At 37.1% G+C, this 21,228-nt stretch overlaps 1 protein-coding gene across 1 annotated transcript in view; it reads right to left on the bottom strand.

The window, feature by feature from the left end:
• The window catches only part of LOC139731873 (vacuolar protein sorting-associated protein 33B-like), a 43,993-nt gene that overhangs the window by 13,280 nt on the left and 9,485 nt on the right, over positions 1 to 21,228 (bottom strand). Inside the window, exons 7-16 of the mRNA XM_071642748.1 lie at positions 20,128 to 20,222; positions 19,051 to 19,155; positions 17,293 to 17,470; positions 14,876 to 14,946; positions 11,530 to 11,616; positions 9,951 to 10,044; positions 8,979 to 9,056; positions 6,965 to 7,029; positions 6,263 to 6,277; positions 2,936 to 2,990 (exon numbers count right to left, since the gene is read on the bottom strand). Of these exons, the coding sequence (XP_071498849.1) occupies positions 2,936 to 2,990; positions 6,263 to 6,277; positions 6,965 to 7,029; positions 8,979 to 9,056; positions 9,951 to 10,044; positions 11,530 to 11,616; positions 14,876 to 14,946; positions 17,293 to 17,470; positions 19,051 to 19,155; positions 20,128 to 20,222 (843 nt within the window). The remainder of the gene's footprint in view (positions 1 to 2,935; positions 2,991 to 6,262; positions 6,278 to 6,964; positions 7,030 to 8,978; positions 9,057 to 9,950; positions 10,045 to 11,529; positions 11,617 to 14,875; positions 14,947 to 17,292; positions 17,471 to 19,050; positions 19,156 to 20,127; positions 20,223 to 21,228) is intronic.

Here is a 21,228-nt window from a genome sequence, read left to right on the forward strand (position 1 = left end):
AGGAATCCCACCAAAATCTACCAATCAAGTGCTCAAAACTCATCACGAGAGAGGGAGCCCTCCATCTCTCTCGGATGAACCTAACACAAAGGAGTTCTACCTATTTGAATGCCTTGCCCAGACTGGTGAGTGACGGTCTGCTCGTGTAGGCGGGGATTGCGTACTGGATCAGGGTCACGTACGGTATGTAGGGATGCTTACTGAATCAGGGTCATGTAGGTAGGGATTCATGATAAATCTGGGAGATTAAGAGAGTATCACCCTAGCTTCACTCAGTGCTGCTACCCCTTGCCTCTCTTGGCGAGTAATTGGTAATTATACCTCCATGTTGATACGCAAAAATTAACAAAACCAATAAAAATGTAACAATGCAGTTAAAGTATTAAATTACAGGAATCAGTAGGAGGAGCAGAGGCGGAGAGATTGATTGGACTAACGAGAGAGGGTGAATGATAGACAGACAGACAGACAGACAGACAAGCATGCTCACAGATAATTGTTGCTTCGTACAGATGTTCTCTATGCACCATACCAACAAAAAGTCGCCAGATGTGGATTTTAAGTTAAGAACAGATTCTGAAAGAGCAGACTCTAAGCTTTAAAATGATGTATAACTCAATCCAAATGGACTCCCCTAACCTACCTAAATACTGGACAGAAAGCACACACTCTGGAAAAGTGTGAACTGTGAAAAGAGGCTGTGAAGTACAGGGTCTATTCAAGCACTTTATCTTTCACCAAGCCGTGCTAGCTGTGCCATGAAAGGGACAAAACACAGGATGTCAACCACTGGAGCAACAACAATGAAGGGATTATCAGATTAAGCTGAAATTGAATATGCTCTATTAAGACATTCTGTCCATGATTAACGCCAACTTTCAAAGCAGTTACATTATCCTTTCAAAAGCTATTAGAGCTGTAAGTGAAGAATGTGCAAAGGATTTTCAAGAAATGAAATGGGGCCTCCAAGACATACCTGATCTCACTACTCCACAAAAAAGGGGTTGTAGAAAAACTGCGGAAAACACACTTTCCCATTTGTGTTATGATCCCAAACTAAAGAATAATGTAGAAGAAAGATAGCTCTTTCAGAAAATATGAAAACTCAAGATTGACTTAGTTGACCCATTTCACCTGTTTTGAGACCTCACGTAAAATCAAGGGGTGCGACTTGTTTGTTTTGTGATGCACGGTCACATATTTTGTGCATCAGGGCTTGGGACTGCAGTGTGGGAGGATAATAGCTACTGGAACTCATGACATGATAAAGTAATCATCAAATGTGCCAAAAGAGTTTTACAATGCAAATTCCAAACCATGCTCAAGTTGGCTTTGATAAAATGAGTACAAAAATCAAATGAGCAAAATGAATTAAAGTAGTTCCATTGAAAAAAAAAGAAGACCTTGAATATAAAGAGAGTTACATAATTTCAAAGTTTCGCCTGTTTTCACAAATCAGCGATATTACAAATGCATACTCAAAATGGTACATGTAGTGACATCATCACCTCACAAACTTCCTGTTAAACTGCTAACAGATTTGTTTGTTTGTTTGTTTGTCTTTTATATAACAGTAGGATATATCCTTTGCAATGAATCAGTCTGGTCTAGTAATAAACTAGCAACAATGGCTTCTAGGTGGAAAGAGATTGTAGCTGCTAAAGCATTACCTGAAAAAATGATTATAATTTGTGTATGTGTGTTTTTTTGGTACAAATGAGTGGTAGATTTAACTCTTTATGTGCCATGGTGTAAACCCCCTGTGTGCCACATTATTCTGTGACAACAACAATATCATGCATTGGAAAAACATTCTGTTTTTCAAATCTATGTCACTTCTATAGATTTCTGTAAAGCTGGACATGTTTCCGTAGTGAGCAATAATGTACAGAAAACGCCAAGCTTTGCTTTGATGTAAACTGCAAAACAAATCTATGATTGCTTTTCTTTCAAATGACTAAAAGATACATTATAATAAAGGTATGACTTTTGCACACAAAACAGTGACAAAAAGCATTCAGTAGGAAACACTGCTTACTGGTCATTCACAACGTTAAATGCAAGTTATGGACATGAGGAACGGAATCGCGAGAAACGCTTTCATTGTACTGTGGCATTTGGCGATTTATTGATCGGTTTGGGCGGGTCTGTGCATTTGAGCAGAATATGTGAAGTTGGCACGCCGTCGACTGAGTCGGGCGTGTGAACGTGGCACATAAGGAGTTAATAGTGATATGACGACATCCAACACGTCCTACAATTTGCGGGTATTTGGCAAAACATACGCGGATAGAGTAACCGGACAATCCAATTGATAGAGAATTCATCTAAGTTGGACCTTAAACAAGAAAGTCTTTGAATTTTTAAGTTTCACTTTTTTTTTTTCTCTTTGCATTGAAACTGATTTAAGCATGGCATGGAAATGATCTTTAAGTCAAGTCTGTGCAGTCGGGCATGATTACCACACAGTCTCTGTGGTATGGCCACATCGTTCGGCTAGATGAATGAAAAATTTGGGGCGTGGCAAGCATTATTACTTGCAATCATGAGCTTTGTCTGGCATGACCACTAGATGGCGCTATTTGAGAAAGCCCATCAGCTTTTCACATCAACCCCGCAGTACTGTGTTCTACGTGACACACCACCAAGGAGATCATCAAAATTACGGGACCAACAACCGCATCTAGCTATAATACATCTCAGCGGGAAAGTTATAAATCAGAAGAAACATCATTGGAGTAAATGAACATTGTCGCAATCACTGTTCACACCATCTTAATATAGGCAATAATATACTTTATTTCTATCTCTCTCTCTTTTTGTACACTGTGCATTTTACCCAAACTCTGTGCTTTTGATCCTGGCTTTGTGGGATATCACAGAATTATTGTTATTTCCACACAACTTACTTTTTATCTAACTAATAGCATCTTACCATTTTGAGTGAGAGACAGTAGGCACATCAGCCGCATTGTTCTCGTGATGCTCATCTAAAATGGCATAAAAGAGAAGAAGAGCAAATCTATCATTTCCATAATAAACACAGAAAATGAGAAATTCCTCAAATCAACAAATTCCAGCATGGATTTTTCTTTTTAAGTCATCTGATTAACAAATTGTCCTTAACACAAATAAGCACCAATTAATGACGGTTTTAGTAGTAGCCACAATAAAAAATCTTGGACATACATACATTTTTACTTGGGTTGGACTCAAGCCAATGATCTCCTGATTACCAAACAAGTATTGTATCCAAGAGACTACCAAGCTTTCCCCAAGACAGCCAGTGCTGGTTCTAATCCTCATAGCATGTAGCAGCTACTGCATAGTTATCTAGAAATCTTTCATATTGATTGAGAAATTCCTTGAAAATTCAAGACCACTGTATCATCCTCTTAATACAGTCATCAGGAGGAAGCAAGTCATATCTTGTTGCTTTCAAAATAGTTTTAGCTTCTCTATTTAACAGTATGTCTCCAACTGGGAGTTTGTATGCTTCTTTTCATTGTGGTCACAATTAAGCAAGAATTTATCATGCTAATATCAACAGAAGTAATCATCTGTATGACAAAAAAACAAAACAAAAATATGATAACCAAGGTGTGAAAATCTTTAGACCCAATGAGGAATTTATTGAAAAAGAAGAAATTTATCAGAACAAAAGATATGGAGAGGGAAAAGCCGTAGAGTAGGACAGAGAGGATAAGAACAAAAGCGAGAAAGCCGTGACCAGTCTAATGTAAGTCATCTGATACAGTGTCTATGGCTCTCACATAAGGTCACCTTTGCCATTGGAAATTTGACATTTGACATACAGTATTATATTTTCACAAATCACAAATATGTCACAAATATATACAAAATGACACATACAAACTGAGTAAACACATGCATGCTGTGGTCCCTATGACCATGATGTCAATGACTAGAAATGCCTTACTCTTTTTTTCATCACACATTATCAATTTCTTTTACATGAATCTTATTTCTGTCTGGTGATAAGTCTCCATGCAGCATTCATGCATGCAAAAATAACACAAAACAGGATTGAAGTAAGAGGGAAACTTGGACAATTCATTGTAAAGTGAAGAATTTTTAAAGTTTCCATGTAGCTATCGCTGGAATAGAAGACACTGTCTGTTCATGATGCAGGAATGCACAATGGCAATGAAGTTGTATCAAGAGAATTCCGCACAATTTTGTTATTTTTACTGAATTACTGAAAGTACACGTTTTCTTGACTTGCTACTGACATACAATATGTAGGTTAGGGTATTATCATTTTCCCTGCTTTGTGCAAGAGGTATGCCAAGTGTTCTTTCATTGTGCTAGAAAAGTGAAAATATGTTGAATCTTCTTTGTATTTTCTTTATATTATCTTCCATACATGATGTCATAAAGTGTTGCAGTCTTTTCATCCAGTAATGGCTGTACCACAACACATTAAAAATTCATAACTTTTGAACGGACTGCCCAATTCTCCTCAAACTGAACTGGTGCGTTCTATCCATATTGCTGCATTCCTCAATTTATTAGAAACATATTTGGGATTCATTCCCCTTTTAACAATGAACATAATATTACAGCCGAAAGGAGTGTGTGTAAAAAGAAAAGAACAATAGTTGATGATAATTACAATTCCCAGGGGAAAAATATGCTCTCGTATGCTGTTCTTCAGCTTGAAAAAGCTAAGTTTCAGAGCATTAATATCTGTGGGTCGGAGCTACAATACAAAAGGATAAATATCAGGACATGGACATTCTGTACTAATATGCATGATCCTATCCTAAATTTCACATCACATCCACATAAAATAATATTATACACTCTCTGTAATAGACAGAGCCTGTAAAATGCCCAAAGCAACCATTCATGCATTATCCCTATGTTTGATGTGTTGCACATTAATACAAGGACGGGTTGCCACGGAGAATTTCTACAGTCCTAGCACTAAAAATACAGAAAGAGTCTACACTACATGATATCACAAAAGGGCTAGAATATATCATGACAGTAACAAAGTCTCTCAGCAATACAAGAGCTGTAATTCTTCCCACATTATCTCGTTGAGATATTTCTGTAACTGTACCATTCATCTAAACACAGATCACCTGGTATCCAGTTTTTACAATGGTCATCATGACGACTTGCTTAAATATGCAGGTCAAAAATATACACATACTATGCATTCACATAATGATTCAACTTTATGAGTAAATTGTTAACTCAAGGGTACTAACATTAACCAATCCACAACTAGTTATTAAGACCCTTTTACACCATCACAGATTGCTAAACAGATAACTAAGGACCATCATCTGTGGTGTTCCGGCATGCAAAATATCAATTTTCCTCTCATTGCTGGTGTGAATACGATCCCAACTGGGTGTCTATACACAGACAAGTACGGAGGCTACACGGACAAGTACTGTGCCTACATGGACAGACAAGGAATGAACGCGGAACACAGTGGAAACGATATGGAACTAACACGGATATCAAGGAAGAGCACGGATGCAACTGGGTCCCTTCACAGTCTTTATGCGGATATCCCCAAAATGTTACTTTTGCTTTTGATACTTTATCATACTTGGGCGACATGCCTCCAGGGGGGTGAATCATCAACGATTGTCGGCGCTGACAACTTGAATCACCATAGTAACAGTCAGTGACCAGAGCATCTCAGCCAATCAAAACCAAGGATTTTGCTGAAATTGGTCAGCGCCGACAGTTGTCGGCGCTGACAAGTGTTGATGAAACACCCCCCTGAGCTACACTGTAAGTAACCGGTGCCTACAAGGAAGGAATATGGAGGCAACACAGAGTAGATCGTGCCAACAAGGAAGAGTTCGTATTGATTTTCATCCATGATGTCCGGGATGAAAAATTAAGCAAACTTAATTTTTTCCACAGACATGCGGCATGATCAAGGATAATGCCAGATGACTCAAAGAGTCAACATGGTCATATCGTGAATTTGGATTTGACTTTGAATGACAAGGACAAAATAACTGTACAATGACTGGACCCAACCTTCATGCCTTCACAGCATGCTGAGCATTTGTCGCAAAGAATGTTCCAAGAAAATATTGATGCATATAATGCTAACAATGAGATATTGTAATCATAACACATACGACTCTTGTACTGACATACACATGTTCTACTTGGTAAAAGAACATGCCGTGCAGGGCCAAAACAAACATGAAACCTGCAAAACAGTCCACAGAGGCAGAAAAACAATACAGGCAGATATACCAACCTTAAAGATTTCGCTCTTGTTTGATAAAATTGAAATGCAACAAAGGGAAGTGGGATAAGAAAGGTACAGTAAAAAGGAAGCACAGTAAAAAGGTGTGCAACTGAATTGTACATATTAAGCAAGCATCAAATATAATAAACATATTTTCCAACCAAGTGTTTTCGTCTCAAATACAATGGACCATGCATTTGTTAAGTCGCATCCTGTTTACTATCACATTTTTGCCAGCAAACAGTTCTCCTCCTGCATATTCTGAGTTTGATAGCTTAGTCCACTTTTTAGACAGGAAGCTATAAATAACTTCCTTTTCTGCATTCAGTCTTTTAACAAGTCAAAGAAAATGCAGCCGATACAAATACACCTTTTTTTGAGAAAAAAAATATCCAACTCAATCAAGTCTGACATGCACTTACCTGTTATGTAAAAATACAACAACAAAAAACTAATTTACGCAATTGTATGAAGACACAACAACACGCAAGGAAAGAAAAAAAAAAAAAACTTTCCAGACAATATCAATCAATCTAACATAATTTCAGATTGCCATGCGTATCAACCAGTGTTAAATTTTTTCTGTGTGTATTCACATTAAAGAAGGAAAGGTCTTAGCATAAAGTTATAAGAACTGATTTTCAACAACCGTTTCTTTCGGGTGTGCGTGAAGGGGACTAAAAACTGGTCATTCAAGCTATGTTGCCATACCTGCTTATCAATTTGCTCTTCCACAAATGTGAAGTTGTCCTTCATGTTGGTCCCTTCAAGCATTGCTGCAAAAAAAAGAAAAGAAAATGAAATGATAAAAATAATAAAAATGATAATAATAATTTTGACATTCACAAATTTCAAGTAGCGTAAATTGACAAAAATTTTTATCATCATTTCTTCTTAAAGAAGGCAGGGAAGGGGGAGAACTTCATAAAAAAAATCAAGACAACCTATCCTAATTTGTCTGTGAGTTTAACTTGTCAGGAAACTGTAGCATCATTTCATTTGAACTTTAATGAGGTGGGTTGGAAAGATTGGGTAAGGGTTTTACTGTACAAGTGGGTATTTTCATACGAGTAATTTTACACACTAGGCAGAGTAGGATGAATTTCGCATGTTTTTGATTCCATGGAATTGAGACATTACATAGTGGTACATACCGCAAACAGAAACATTTGTATGCTTTTATTTTTGCACTAGTTTCTGGTAGCAAATTATCTACAAGTTATCAACATAACTACTCACAGTACTATGCTGGATTTCAGTCACAAATATTGTGTTATTACACATCTGCAAAGTCTGGATATGAAATGAGTCACAGTAACATTAGCTTATCTGTACATTTCAGCTGCAGTGTACACCTTGTGACTTGGCAAGGTGAAGCTTTACCAAGGAAAATCCACTGCAAAAATCAGTCATTTAAGTACAAACCATTGATCAATCCAATGATCCAAAAACAAATCCTACTATCTCTCCTTCCAGACATTTATCTAAACACTGTCACTCTATTTATCTGTCTATCAGTCTATCTATCTATCTACCTATCTATCTATCTATCCTTCGATGAATCTATGTCTGTATACATGTATTCATTTATTTATCCCTCTATCTATCATTCCATGAATCTATCTTTGTATAATCATAAATACAATATTCATCCATCCATCCATCTATCTATCTATCTATCTATCTACACTCAGCAAAAAAAGAAAGTAAACACTTTTTCGAGGTTATGTTTTTCATAGAACATTTTTATAAGAATCAATGTATTATATACCATATTGAAGGGAATCTAATTGGCTATTAAGCTAATAGGTTAATTAAAAAGAAAACTTAACGCATGAGTGTGCACAATCGTTTTTGTCCTCCAAGGCACAAAATTAAAAATTGCAAAAATTGATATGTTCTCTTTCATTTGCAAGTGCGTTTCACGATAACATTGACAACAAAAGACCGGTTTAACACAATGAGAGACATGAATGAAATAGGAAAAATAAGTTTTTGTTCTCTTTATCTCTTTATAACCTCTAAGAAAAACAAAGTGGGAAACTAAAGGGGAAAAATAAGAATTTTCTGTCAAGTCAAACTTCAAATGACAGAGAATAATAAGCATAAAGATGATTAAATGAGCAGAATTTCTTTATTTGTTTCTTTTAATCTAGTGATTTAAGAATCCATGTGACAATTTCAAGAACCAAACATTATTTACAATTTCCTAATTTGGAAAAAAAGCTCAAATTTGTACCATTTTTGTTAATTATTACTTCTTTTCTTATTTCATTTGAACTTTGTTTTGACATAAAGATGCTTTATTTTCCTCCATTATTTTTAGCCTTCGTTGATCTTGTGGGCTTTAAAGATATCATAGAGGTCAAAGGTTTAGTTTTTCAACTTAATTCATGTTTCTTTTTGTGTGAAATTTGTTGTTTGTTCTTATTGTTCAATAGAAGAACACATACGCACGAATGACAAGTTGTTCAATTTTGCAATTTTTACTTTTGTGTCCTGGAAGAGAAAAACAATGGTGTTCACTCATGCGTAACGTCTCCCTTTATGTTGACCTACCAGGTTGATAGCCAATTAAATTACCTTCAATATGGTATATGATACATTAGCTTTCAGCCAAATATTCTATGAAAAATCTAAACTTGAAAAAGCGTTTACTTTCTTTTTTTGCTGAGTGTATCTATCTATCTGCCTATCAGTCATTTAAATTCTTATCTGGCTGTACCATGCTCTGTCTGAAGATGCTCCTCAAAGTCAAGCTGGTTGTTCTTCTTGTCAATGATGACTTCACAAGCTCCTATGTCTGCAAAGTTTGGAAAATCAACATATGCTTTGAATGATACCTTGCACTAGTGGGCAAAAATGAGCGCATATCCCAGAATGTCATTATCAGGAGCACCAAAGCACTACTGCTGGACTTTTCATCCCCTGTAACTAGCATATCAGACCCCCCGAGGTGAAGAAATTTTGTCAAATAATCAACAGCAAAGCAGAAATTTATCAGTGTAGATGGATTCGGGAGCAAGTCCGTTATTAAAACAGCATGAGACCGCCATCACTACAGCGATGCCAACCCTGAAAACAGTGTCACGGTGTTCATAGGGATGAAAAGGTTATTTCTGGTGGAAAACAGTATTCTTATCTTTGCTGCAATATACATGTAGTAAAAAAGATTGGGGAAAACAGCATCTTCCATAAAACCTGCCGTATTTTTGGCCCCAAACGCCCCCCCCCCAAAAAAAAAAAGCAGTACTAAATATTGCAAAAAAAAAACAACAACCACCCAACAACAACAACAACAACAGTTGGTGTGTCTGTAATCATTATTCAGACTGTGAATGCTATTATCCTTTAGATAATACATAAAAAGATAAATTGAGAGGAGAGACAATTGGTGGAGCCAGAACATATGTGAGATTGTTAACCCGTTGAGGACGGACTGATTTTGCTACAACACACATTTCCAATAGACACCTGCGCGAGTACACTCGGCACTTGTCAACGGGTTAACAGAGTCTCTCACTATGTACAATAGTCCCCTCATTTTCTGTTCGTTACATACAAGTTGTATGGCTCCCTTTCACATCAGTTACATGCATAATTAAAGAATGGCAAGGTTGAAGGCATGTTCACACCAGCGTATGTTCAAACCACATGAGATGGGGGCTATAAGTGATTCTGTGGCTTCTCCTCTTACGTATCGTGAGCGACTTGTATTTCTGCTTCAGGTCCTTCAGCTCGGATTGCACATATGTCTTCATGTCCCCTATATTACTCAGTTGTCTCCCTTTCTGCAGGGTGAAACAATACAAAAAAAAAAATAAAGCACTGATTATTTCTCAGCCAATCACAAGGGAAGAAAGCATAGACACAACTAGTAAGATATTTGCATAAGAAACAACAGTGAGATTTCAGAGCAAACCAACAACAAGGAGAGAGAGACAAAGTTTGCAGACCTGTGCCTCCTCAAATTCCCCTGGAACATTGTACAGCGAAGGGGTTACTTGTGTATTAAAGTACAGTCAATGTGAGCATAGGTGTGGTAAGTGTACATTTTCTTGAAGTAGCTGATAAACATTTGGTTTTCAAATTTTGACCACCATATCCAATTTTAGGTTTCGTCAGGGTTCATAAACAATTGCAGTCAAATTCACAAACAGTTTTCATGGTCACAGTTTTTCTTGTCGCAAAGAGATTTTGGTAAAGTTTTTCTTGTCACAAAGGAATTTTGAAAATATATGCGACAATGAAAACTTTCTGCAAATTTAGTTGCAGCTGTTTACGAACTTGATCACAACTATTTACAAACCCTGATGAAACCTACAATTTGCTACATTTGCTACTCAGCAAGATAATCCCTTTACATATTTTCCAGATTTCAAGCCAAATGCTGAAAAACTGAGAGAGGGAATGAGCTAAATTCACGAGAGTTTTGTGTGATTTTCATTCAAAAAAGCTGTTACCATGGCAATGCATTATCTGTGGAGGAAAGGTGTAACTTGCTAATCTACTAATTGTCCGCATGTGTGCTGACTCTCAAGTTAATCGCTTAAAATTTGAAAGAAAAAAAAAGTTGTGGGAAAGATGATCAATTTGAATCGGTTCATTCTTGAATGATCTCAGAAACCCTTCCCTAGGTCTATCTAATGACTACATATCGCTCTAACGTCAAAAGGGAATACAAAAACAACATACAATTAGTCACAGATGGAAACCACAGACGCACACTTTGAGGCTGTAGAGATTCCACAATGAGAAAACACCATTACGAAAATAGCCTTTCCTGTTTTGCTAGGTCAACTTCTCTGAACTTCACATTGTGGCTCACCCGTAATTTGTCTCATGGTTAGGCCTAGAATCTGATATCAAGGAGACACACACATATGGGAAAACATCTCAAGCCAAAGGGAGGCACACAAACCTCTTGACATTGAGCACCAAACAGAAAGCTGCAATACTAGTGTGTAGCTACTCTGTTCTTATGTTGCATTGCATTGAAATAGAAAAATAAGAGAAATAGATCAGTGAAAATTTTGAAGAAAAAAAATCAAACATACACACATTCAAATTTTGTAAGCTGTAAAAGCTTAGAGAGTATGTGAAAGACAATGGGACATTGTAATTCAGAGCCTTTTTTACCCCCCCCCCCAACAAGTAAAATTGGCTTTCAAATGACTGCCCATGTCTCCCTATACTCAGCAAATACAACAACCGCTGAAATGAATCTACAGATAATCATATTCTGACACCGCACATCGAGAAAGTGTAGTACTCACGTTGTATCCCGTCTGCACCATTTTAGCCGTGGAACTCAGGTATGAGAACACGTGAGAGATGTGACGATTTCTGATGTCTTCAAATAGCTGGGAGAAAAGCAAATGGACAGGCAGGGTGACCGTTGGCAAGCATGACTCACAGTCAAAGCTCTGGTTTATGGACCTCCTACACACAGCCTCTCTACATATGTTAGAACTATACACTGTAGCCAATAGTCACTTTATGTCATGTGGACCTGCCATGTAAAGCGTGGGTGTGCATTTGAATCTAGTCTGTAAAATCTAGCCTTCTTTATGTTGTCATGTTCTCCTACATCTAACACATATACCTATCATTCTTGTGGAACACTTAATGGTGTAGAAATCTTGGGTGTATTTTAAGGTCTGTGATACTAGTACAGTGTACACACACAAAAAAACAACAACAAAACCAATGATAATGCTTTGTATTTTTCAACATCACTTCGTGCTATTACTGGTTAACTGTCGTACTTGATCGAGTGCAAAATCTACTACCTTTTTTTTAGCAATAATTCATCTTTGAAATAAGACCAGAATTGGAACATTTTGCTGTGATGTGTGTAGTCAACGCTGAAGCCAAAGTTTGAATGCTATACAAGCCTTTTGCCATTCAAATGTGCTGAACCATAGATGACCATGACCCATCCATGTAACATAAATAAAAGGGAATAAAATGTAATCTTTCAGCCAACAATACTTGAATTACATATACTGGCCACTTTGGAAATGATACAAATTGTAATATATTGAATGTTAAACTATGTGGCCGTAATGAAGGCAACACCTTTTGATAAAACTGTATCTCCTATCAAAAAGGCTGCCTTCAATTTTCATCATGTCATAAGATATCAAGTTATAGCTCTGTCAGATAATTGCCCTACTTTTTACTACACAGCAATTCAAATTATTTGCCTTTGGATGTTTGCAAGCTAAATCAAATTGTGCTAATATTCAAAATCAATGCATCAATGGTATTTATCATAGTAACCTAATACAGTAAATTTGAATTTATGCAAAGAGTTCCTGCACATGATATTCAAAATTAAATGACAGACACAAGCAGTGTGTAAACTTGGAAACCAAATTAAAGTATGAAAGTTAATTTGGTACAAATCTACCCATTCTTTTCAACTGACAGAGACCACTGATATGGAGACATACACTCACAGTGTCAGAGCTAAGAGATGTTTCAAAAATCTTGAATGGAACAAGACACAATTTTAATCTGTGGCATGGAACAAATAACCACGTAAAGCATCACATTTAGGTTACAGGAGGACATAATATATACATATGTGACCCGCTACAACAAAAAGGTCCTAAAGTCGCGCACGGTCGACGCCGTGAAAATCGAGTTTGAAGTCAGAGCATTAAAATTGGTCAAAACTTACGATTTTCTGATTTTGATATATTATTGGAGTCTAACATGTCTTCTATTATCTGTCGAAATTTTGAAGCAAAATGATGAAAGGAAAGACCAAAAAATAGCGTTTTTTCTGAGCCATGTTTTTTGGCGTTTCAATGACGCAGAAACTGGTTCGAAAATTTGGATTGAGCGCCACAGATAGGTTCCGCCCCTAACAACGACCAGAGTGATCTCATTGGTCAGTTTGCTGCTTGCTGCTAACTGAAGCGTGAAGCTCGCACACTGCCCAGTCGACTGTTGCGTGCGGGCAGGGTGCGCTATGCTCACCCGTTTTCACATCCTGGTCACTGATTGGTTGGTGAGGAGACCGCCGACGCTGATGTGCTTGCGGGGGTTGCTAGGGCTTACCTTCTACATTGTCCAGAGGTGAAAACTGACTTGCGTGTCCCTTGATCGCGATTGCGTCGAAAGGAAGACTTTTAGGGCGCTCTTCTCGTAACAGTGATTTTCCAGACGTCTCGACATGCTCTCTTTTAAACATCGATATCTCCGCAGCCGATTATTTTTTATAAAATGTGTTATATATCAATTTAAAGCAGAAAGATTAGGGGATTATTTCATGCAATTTTCAAATAATCGACCTCGCCCGACTTTAGGATCATTTTGTTGTAGCGGGTCACATATATTAATATATAATACGTCGCTGGGGTGATAAGACCTTGTATCTGCATTTTTGGTGAAAATTACTTTCTTGGATTAATAGTCAAATAATGGGTAAAGTGATGTCCTGTCCAAATCCCAACTGTCTTACTCCAAAAATGAAGCCACCACAGCTTGTCAAAGGAAAGGCTATCCCATTCGCCACAGTGCTTTGGCCGCCATGTTTTTTGGCTCTCCTGAACATTTGACGTTTTGTAGATACGAGGTCTTATCGGCCCAGCGACGATATATAGATATATATATATATATATATATATATATATATATATATATATATCACACAATTCATCAACTGTAGTGAATGTATTTGGAAAAAAAGAGGTGTGGGTGTGTGTATATCAAGTCTTACAGTGCTTTGCTCACTACTTTGCACATATGCTGGAGTACTTGCTTCCTTCATTAATTAGTACAGATGCCTGGAAACTAATTGTCAACTAAATACACTATTCATCTAGCGTGTCTAATATTACGTGAATTGGAACTTCCCGACAATTTCGTGGGTGGTTAAATTCGCTATCATGGAGTTCAGTAATGAATGGAGAAATGCATACATGCACGTAACATTTCACGTCGAGATCAGAGTTAATAATTTTGCATGTTGTTGAATTTGCGAAGAACACCAACACTTGTGAAATTCGCGACAAAAAACCCAACAACTTGCGAAATATATGGCATATACAGTAGACATTTAAATAGCTAATCCCCCCTAGTGTCATCATGGCCTTCCCATAAGACTGAGGCATACTGCTACACCTGAGTGATCTTGCTACTAAACTTTACAACTACCTGAGGTTTGGGCGGATTCCCGAATGCCGATGATTAAATGCGGCTGGTTAAAGGGATGGTATATTCATGGATGACATTTGGCTTCAGGTTTCCAACTTACCTGTGAGGTAAATGAGAAACCTCTTGTGAAATATGAAACAGCATACAATCTTATGAGGAATTCAAAGTTTATTTGATGAAAATTGCTTTTGAAATTGCTGAGATACTCAGAAGCAAAGAGATCCTAATAGAAGGTGAGGCAGATCTTTTATTAGGACCATTTAGTTAAGTTTGTATTTAGACATCTCAACCATTTAAAAACTTTGAATACCTCGTAAAATTGTATGCTTCTTAATATTTCATAGCTGGTTTCTAATTTATCACGCAAAAAGTTAAAATCTAAATTTTCCATCTCAACTAAAACTGTACCATCCCTTGTAAAGCAGGGCACGTAAAGGGTTAAGCCAATCTCACCTGGTCTTCTGCCGTCAAGAGCAATCTCAGGCTCTTTCCTCCTGTCACCTCAGGCCCAAACTCACAAAAACCTGGGAAACAGATATAGAGTTGGGAATAGATAGAGACATATTGAAATAGCAATGGAAATTAAAATGGAATTCAAATGTAAAAGCAAACAAAAGTGGAAACTGGATTGGGGGGGGGGGGGGGGGCTGGGTGGGTGGAAATTGGCAATGGAAAAGGATCCTTTCTCCCATCACCTCAGGCCCAAACTCACAAAAACCTGGGAAACAGAAATACAGTTGGGAATAAATACAGACATATTGAAATAGCAATGGAAATTAAAATGGAATTCAAATGTAAAAGCAAAGAAAAGTGGAAATGGGGTGGGGGTGGGTGGGTGGGGGTGGGTGGGTGGGAATTAGCAATGGAAAAGGATCTTTCCTCCCGTCACCTCAGGCCCAAAAACCTGGGAAACAGAAATAGAGTTGGGAATAAATACAGACATATTGAAATAGCAATGGAAATTAAAATGGAATTCAAATGTAAAAGCAAAGAAAAGTGGAAATGGGGTGGGGGTGGGTGGGAATTGGCAATGGAAAAGGATCTTTCCTCCTGTCACCTCAGGCCCAAACTCATAATAACCAGGCAAATGGAAAAAGAGGTGGAAATGAATATAGACATAATGAAATGGCAATGGAAATTGAAATGGAATGAAAGTGTAAATGCAAACAAAAGTGGAAATGGGGTGGGTGGGAATTGGCAATGGAAAAGGATCTTTCCTCCTGTCACCTCAGGCCCAAACTCATAATAACCTGGCAAATGGAAAAAGAGGTGGAAATGAATATAGACATAATGAAATGGCAATGGAAATTGAAATGGAATGAAAGTGTAAATGCAAACAAAAGTGGAAATGGGGTGGGTGGGAATTGGCAATGGAAAAGGATCTTTCCTCCCATCACCTCAGGCCCAAACTCACAATAATCTGGCAAATGGAAAAAGAGGTGGAAATGAATATAGACATAATGAAATGGCAATGGAAATTAAAATGGAATGAAAGTGTAAATGCAAACAAAAGTGGAAATGGCGTGGGTGGGAATTGGCAATGGAAAAGGATCTTTCCTCCCATCACCTCAGGCCCAAACTCACAATAATCTGGCAAATGGAAAAAGATGTGAAAATGAATACTGACATCTGAAATGGCAATGAAAATTGAAATGGAATGAAAGTGTAAATGCAAGCAAAAGTGGAAATGGGGGGGGGGGGGGGGGGTGGGAATTGACAATGGGAATTGACGATGGAAAGGAAAGGCTCTTTCCTCCAGTCATCTCAGGCCCAAACTTGCAATAACCTGCGAAATGGAAATAGATGAGGAAATGAATACAGACATACTGACAAAGAAATGCAAACTGAAGCTCAATGAAATTGCAAATACAAACAAAAGTGGAAATAGGGGGTGGGAATTGACAATGGAAAAGGAGTGTGAACAAGAAAAAATAACAGAAATTGAAACAGAAATGGACATGAAAGGGCGAATGGAAACACGATGGATATTGAATGGGATATCGGAAAGGGAATATATAAATGAAAATTAGAATAAGGAATGGAATGGCTGTGAACATGGATGTGTAAATCAAATGAAAATGAATGTGAAATCAACAATGAATTTTTCAAATGATTAAAACTCAAACTTGCATCTGCCCCTCACTAGATTGCCCCAATATCCCAACAAATGCTACCATTAAAAAGATGATTTTCTTTTTTTCAAGACAGATATACTTCATTAACATTCACTTTGTTCTATTTGTTAACATGAGTAGAAAAAAAAAACAAGCTTTTGAAAAATGGAATTTGGATTTCATCTGATGAAGGTTTTGCTGGAAAAAATTGGTATCCAAAGGGCCACTTTTTTTTCCTCCACCTTGTTAATTATACCCATTTTATCTTAAGTGACATATCTGAAAGAAAATAGGAAAGGATTATATGTCAGTCAGTATTAGATACACCAGTCCAAGAACAAAAGACAAGAAAACAAAGCAAAAACCAAAAATAACCCATGAGACAATTGATACAGTCTTATTTGTGTAAGTTACTATGTCATGAAATCTAGGGCTCGACATTAATGGTGGCCCAGTGGCCCAGGGCCACTAAAAATTGGTGTCGGCCCACCAAATTGGGCAACAAAGATTCAAAATGGGTTGTTACTTTTGCTTTTATTTTGGGCCACTACATATCATAAAATTTCAGATTTCAAGATTTTAGTAGCCTAAATGGGCCATCAGATAAAAAAAGTTAGAGTTGAGCTCTGACAAATGAAGATTTAGTTAACTTTACTGATCTCTACTACTCAATCTCAGCCGGATATTTCTTTCTTTATCTTTGACATGTCACATCAATTATAGTTGGTGACTAGAAATTTGAAGAGAGCCACTGACCGCTGCTGATGCCAAAGGTCTCATCCACCAGCCCCTCGTACGTGGTCTGAGTGCACATGGGGGTGACCATGTCGCACTCACGGTCAATGAGGAACAGGTGACCAATCTCATTCTTCAGGGGTGACTTCTGTTCCCCGCCTTGTAGGGACAAAAGGGTGTTGGTCATGTCCCACACCATCTGAGTGAGGGGGGAATAATAGAAACATAGTATAAAACAAAGCACATCAAACTAAATTCAGACTTGGTGAATATTAACATATGTTGGCTAATGCATCATCATCTTGCTTTAACCCTATTCTAACTGGGGGGGGGGGTCAAATTGACCCCCCCTCGACATTTCGCGCCGCGATTCCGCAACGCGAAAAGATTTTGCCGCGTCGTTTCATGACTTTTTTCATTGAAGTCTCCCGCATATTTTGAGACCAAATTTGCGACGTCTGGGTACACCGTTCTGAAGTTACGCAATGTTTTGCATATGCATGTCAACCCGAAAACAGCTCAAATTCATGATTTCGTGTGCAAATCCATTGCAAATTGTGTTTTTTTGTTTAATTGATATAAATTAGATTATTTCAACTTGTGAACATTGAAATTAATCAATTCTAATGTAGATAAGCTTGAAAAAGTGCCTACAACAAATTTTGGCAAAAAAACAATAGAAAACAAAAGATCGAAAAAACAATAAAATACATAAGAAATTAACAAAACAATAAAAAACAAAAGAAACTGATTTTGATTGCGCTATTTTTTTACAAGAAAATTGTTTGATGTGTCTTGAGGAACTCTGACACAAAAATTTAGCAATCCTTCATTCTTTTTGATGGAGTTAGAGGTGAAAATATGATTTCATGTGTAAATTTGCATAATTAATTTATTAAAAAATATAAAATCAACAGTTTTCTATTGTATGACCATGTAATCTTTTAGTTGACATCCGGCTCTATGTTCAGGAAAAATTTTGCGGCGATCGCGCGATCGGCGGCCGAGATCTGAAGGGGGGGTCAAATTGACCCCCCCTCAGTAAAAACTTGGTCTCAAATAGCCCAGTTAGAACAGGGTTAAGTTGCTTATAATGATGGATGAAATCTCCTTGTTAACAACTGTTTTTAATACTGTGCATAATGAGTATGTGTGAACTGCCCATAAGTATACCTACAAGAGAAACTCTTGTTTAAATAACTGAAACCTGAAATCACAAATACTTCACATAACACCCTATCTTGAATGCCTATGAGAATGTATGCCAGAAAAATTGGAATATGGTAGTTCTCATCTTAAAGCACCACACTCTGTGCAGTATGTAGACATGAATGTTCAAATCATACTCCAAAGGAAAAAAAAAACACAATGCTTTCCCTTCTTTTCATTCCTGTCATCTTTTTTTGTTTTTCCACATGAAGATCATAACTGTCAGTGTCAGAAATGAAGCAAGGATTACATAAAGGAAATCTACCAGAATATGAACCCATGCAGATGAGAGCAAGTACACACAAAATCAACAACAACAAAATCAAATAAAATTTCAAACATCTTGATGAAAAATAGTTGAGTATTAATAGACATGTGCAAGTCTTCTTTTGTCAGCATTTAAATCTGATAAACTTCATAAATTCGGTAACCACAATATTTGCTGATCAAGAGCTATTACTAAAACCATTGTTGTTATATGCAGGGTCTTTTATTTATTCAATCTTTAAAGAATCAATGTCTTTTAAAACCCTTACAACTACATTCATACAAAGTTGATATATGGGTCACCTTTGAGCAGCGCCCTTGGTAGTAGACATGAGGAATGGTCCCGAACAGAGCTTGGATGTTGACGAGAGACGTTGCTATGGAATGGATCCAAGTCTGGTCGCCATCCTGTTAAGAGGGGGAGACATTTCATGCTCGAGTCAAGATTGCACACAACAATAATATTACTATACCAGGCTTCCCTTGATATATTTACAGAACTTGTATTTTACAGATGCCATGGAATATTGGAACCTGTTCATGCATACAAGAAAGAATGAGCCTGTTACAAGAACACCACAAAGTCTATTATTGTTCTTATGGCACCACCACATTGTTTTCTCAATTGTTATTGCCAATTAGTGACACCCAGCACTATTATAAAGCGATGTTGCTTGGACATCATCATTACTGTGCGCATGATGAAATATAATTTCAGTTTGGAAAGTTGCTGGAAGGATCCTAAATGCTCGTGTCATATGATACTACACTTCTTGAATCAGAGCATACATGGTGTGATATATTGCACTTTTTTTGGGAAAAAAACAACCTACTTCCAGAACTCTCAGCTTTTTGTTGTTCTACTGTTTATGGAGTAAAATTATGCAATTTACTATAAGAAACAGTTCAAGAAACAGATATTTTTGTGTATTTCTTTCACGCTCGGTTGTGTAACATGAATTTCACATGTATTTCCACAAAATCAAGACATTATTTATTACTGGAACACAAAGAAAGCAAAAATATTTGTGTACTCTTATTTTTCTGGCTGCGCAAAATGAATGAAATTGTCCACACCATAAAAATGTTTATTTGTTCATGGACATTTCTGGGGATACTCTAGACATACTAAATGGAGATCTGATGCACATGTGTGTGTGTGTGGGGGGGGGGATTCCAAGAGAGAGAGCAGTATTCTTATGTTTGAATTTGTATTTTGTCATGAGATACTAATATTACCTTTGGTAGTTCAATTTAAATTTTACAGAGGAATTAAATCTTCTGGTTCAATGACAATAAATTCATAAAGTATAGGAATTCAAATGTATATCAAATGGACATGTACATGTATTTCAAAGATCGACCTGGTCATTGACTCACCAAGAAAAATAATCTGAAGAACTCTGGCAGCTCCAAGGACAAGACATCATAATCAAGAGGAAAGAGGTCCAGACGAAATTCTTCCATTGTAACATCTGGATGGGTGGGGGGGGGGGGGGGGGGGGGAAGAAGTAGGAGGAATTATTTGAAATTGATGTTAATACTATATTTCCAAACATTGCAACCCTACCTCTATGCCTGTGGATACCGTTGTATAAACTTGAATATGTGTGGACTCTGATGTCATTGCTGTCAAGTTTAGCTATAATTTGCATTTTTCACATCTCATGACATCAAGACCAGCAAATATTCTTAGTGGTGCTCAGCCCTCACAAACATGTGCCCAAAAAGAACCATATTGGACAACTTTCATTTTCAACAAGGACACCTGTATACAATACAAACTTGCCTCTAGAAATTCAGTGTGAGAAGGTTGAAAAGTGGTGATCTTTGAACTTCAATGCCAAAACTTAAGGACTTCTGTGGTTAAACTATCAAGTCAAATAACTCAAGATTCCATCAGCTTACGTACAATTCCCGCAAAGCTAGGATAAAAAAAATTACTGGTAACATTAAAGATGATGAAAGAATATATTTATCTAATACTTATTGGTGCAAAAACCACACTATACAACATAGCTCTCTCAGTGACTAGATTTGGCAATGAGGAAAAACAAAATCAATGAAGAACTACAAATGTCGCTACGGCGACTGGTGTATGCCTCCGCCATAATGCATGGTTCTCCTAATAGGTCTATAGTACAATGTCTTGACAACGTGTGATGACAGTTTTACACAATTGGCAAAATATTAAAATGACAGGTTTGCCACAAATGTGTTGAATGTTCACTTGCCTAGAACTAGGTTCAACTGGATGAATGATTAAAATGTCAGAGTGCAGGTATTTGGGGGAACTGATGATTTTTACTTGACTTTTGACCCTTTTATAAGTTTATGCATTGAGTAATTTTCAAGGTATTGAGAAAAAGTATAATTTCAGTATCAAATGGTAAAATAGTATTATCTAAACCTGGTCTTTGACCTTTGACCTCACAGTTCCAAAGAGAATCACTGTTAGGTAGAACATGCATAAATATGTAA

This window comes from Diadema antillarum, unplaced genomic scaffold, assembly GCF_040938485.1.
Source record: "Diadema antillarum isolate AM-2024a unplaced genomic scaffold, OU_Dant_1.0 seq00000386_RagTag, whole genome shotgun sequence".
Lineage (NCBI taxonomy): Eukaryota > Metazoa > Echinodermata > Echinoidea > Diadematoida > Diadematidae > Diadema > Diadema antillarum.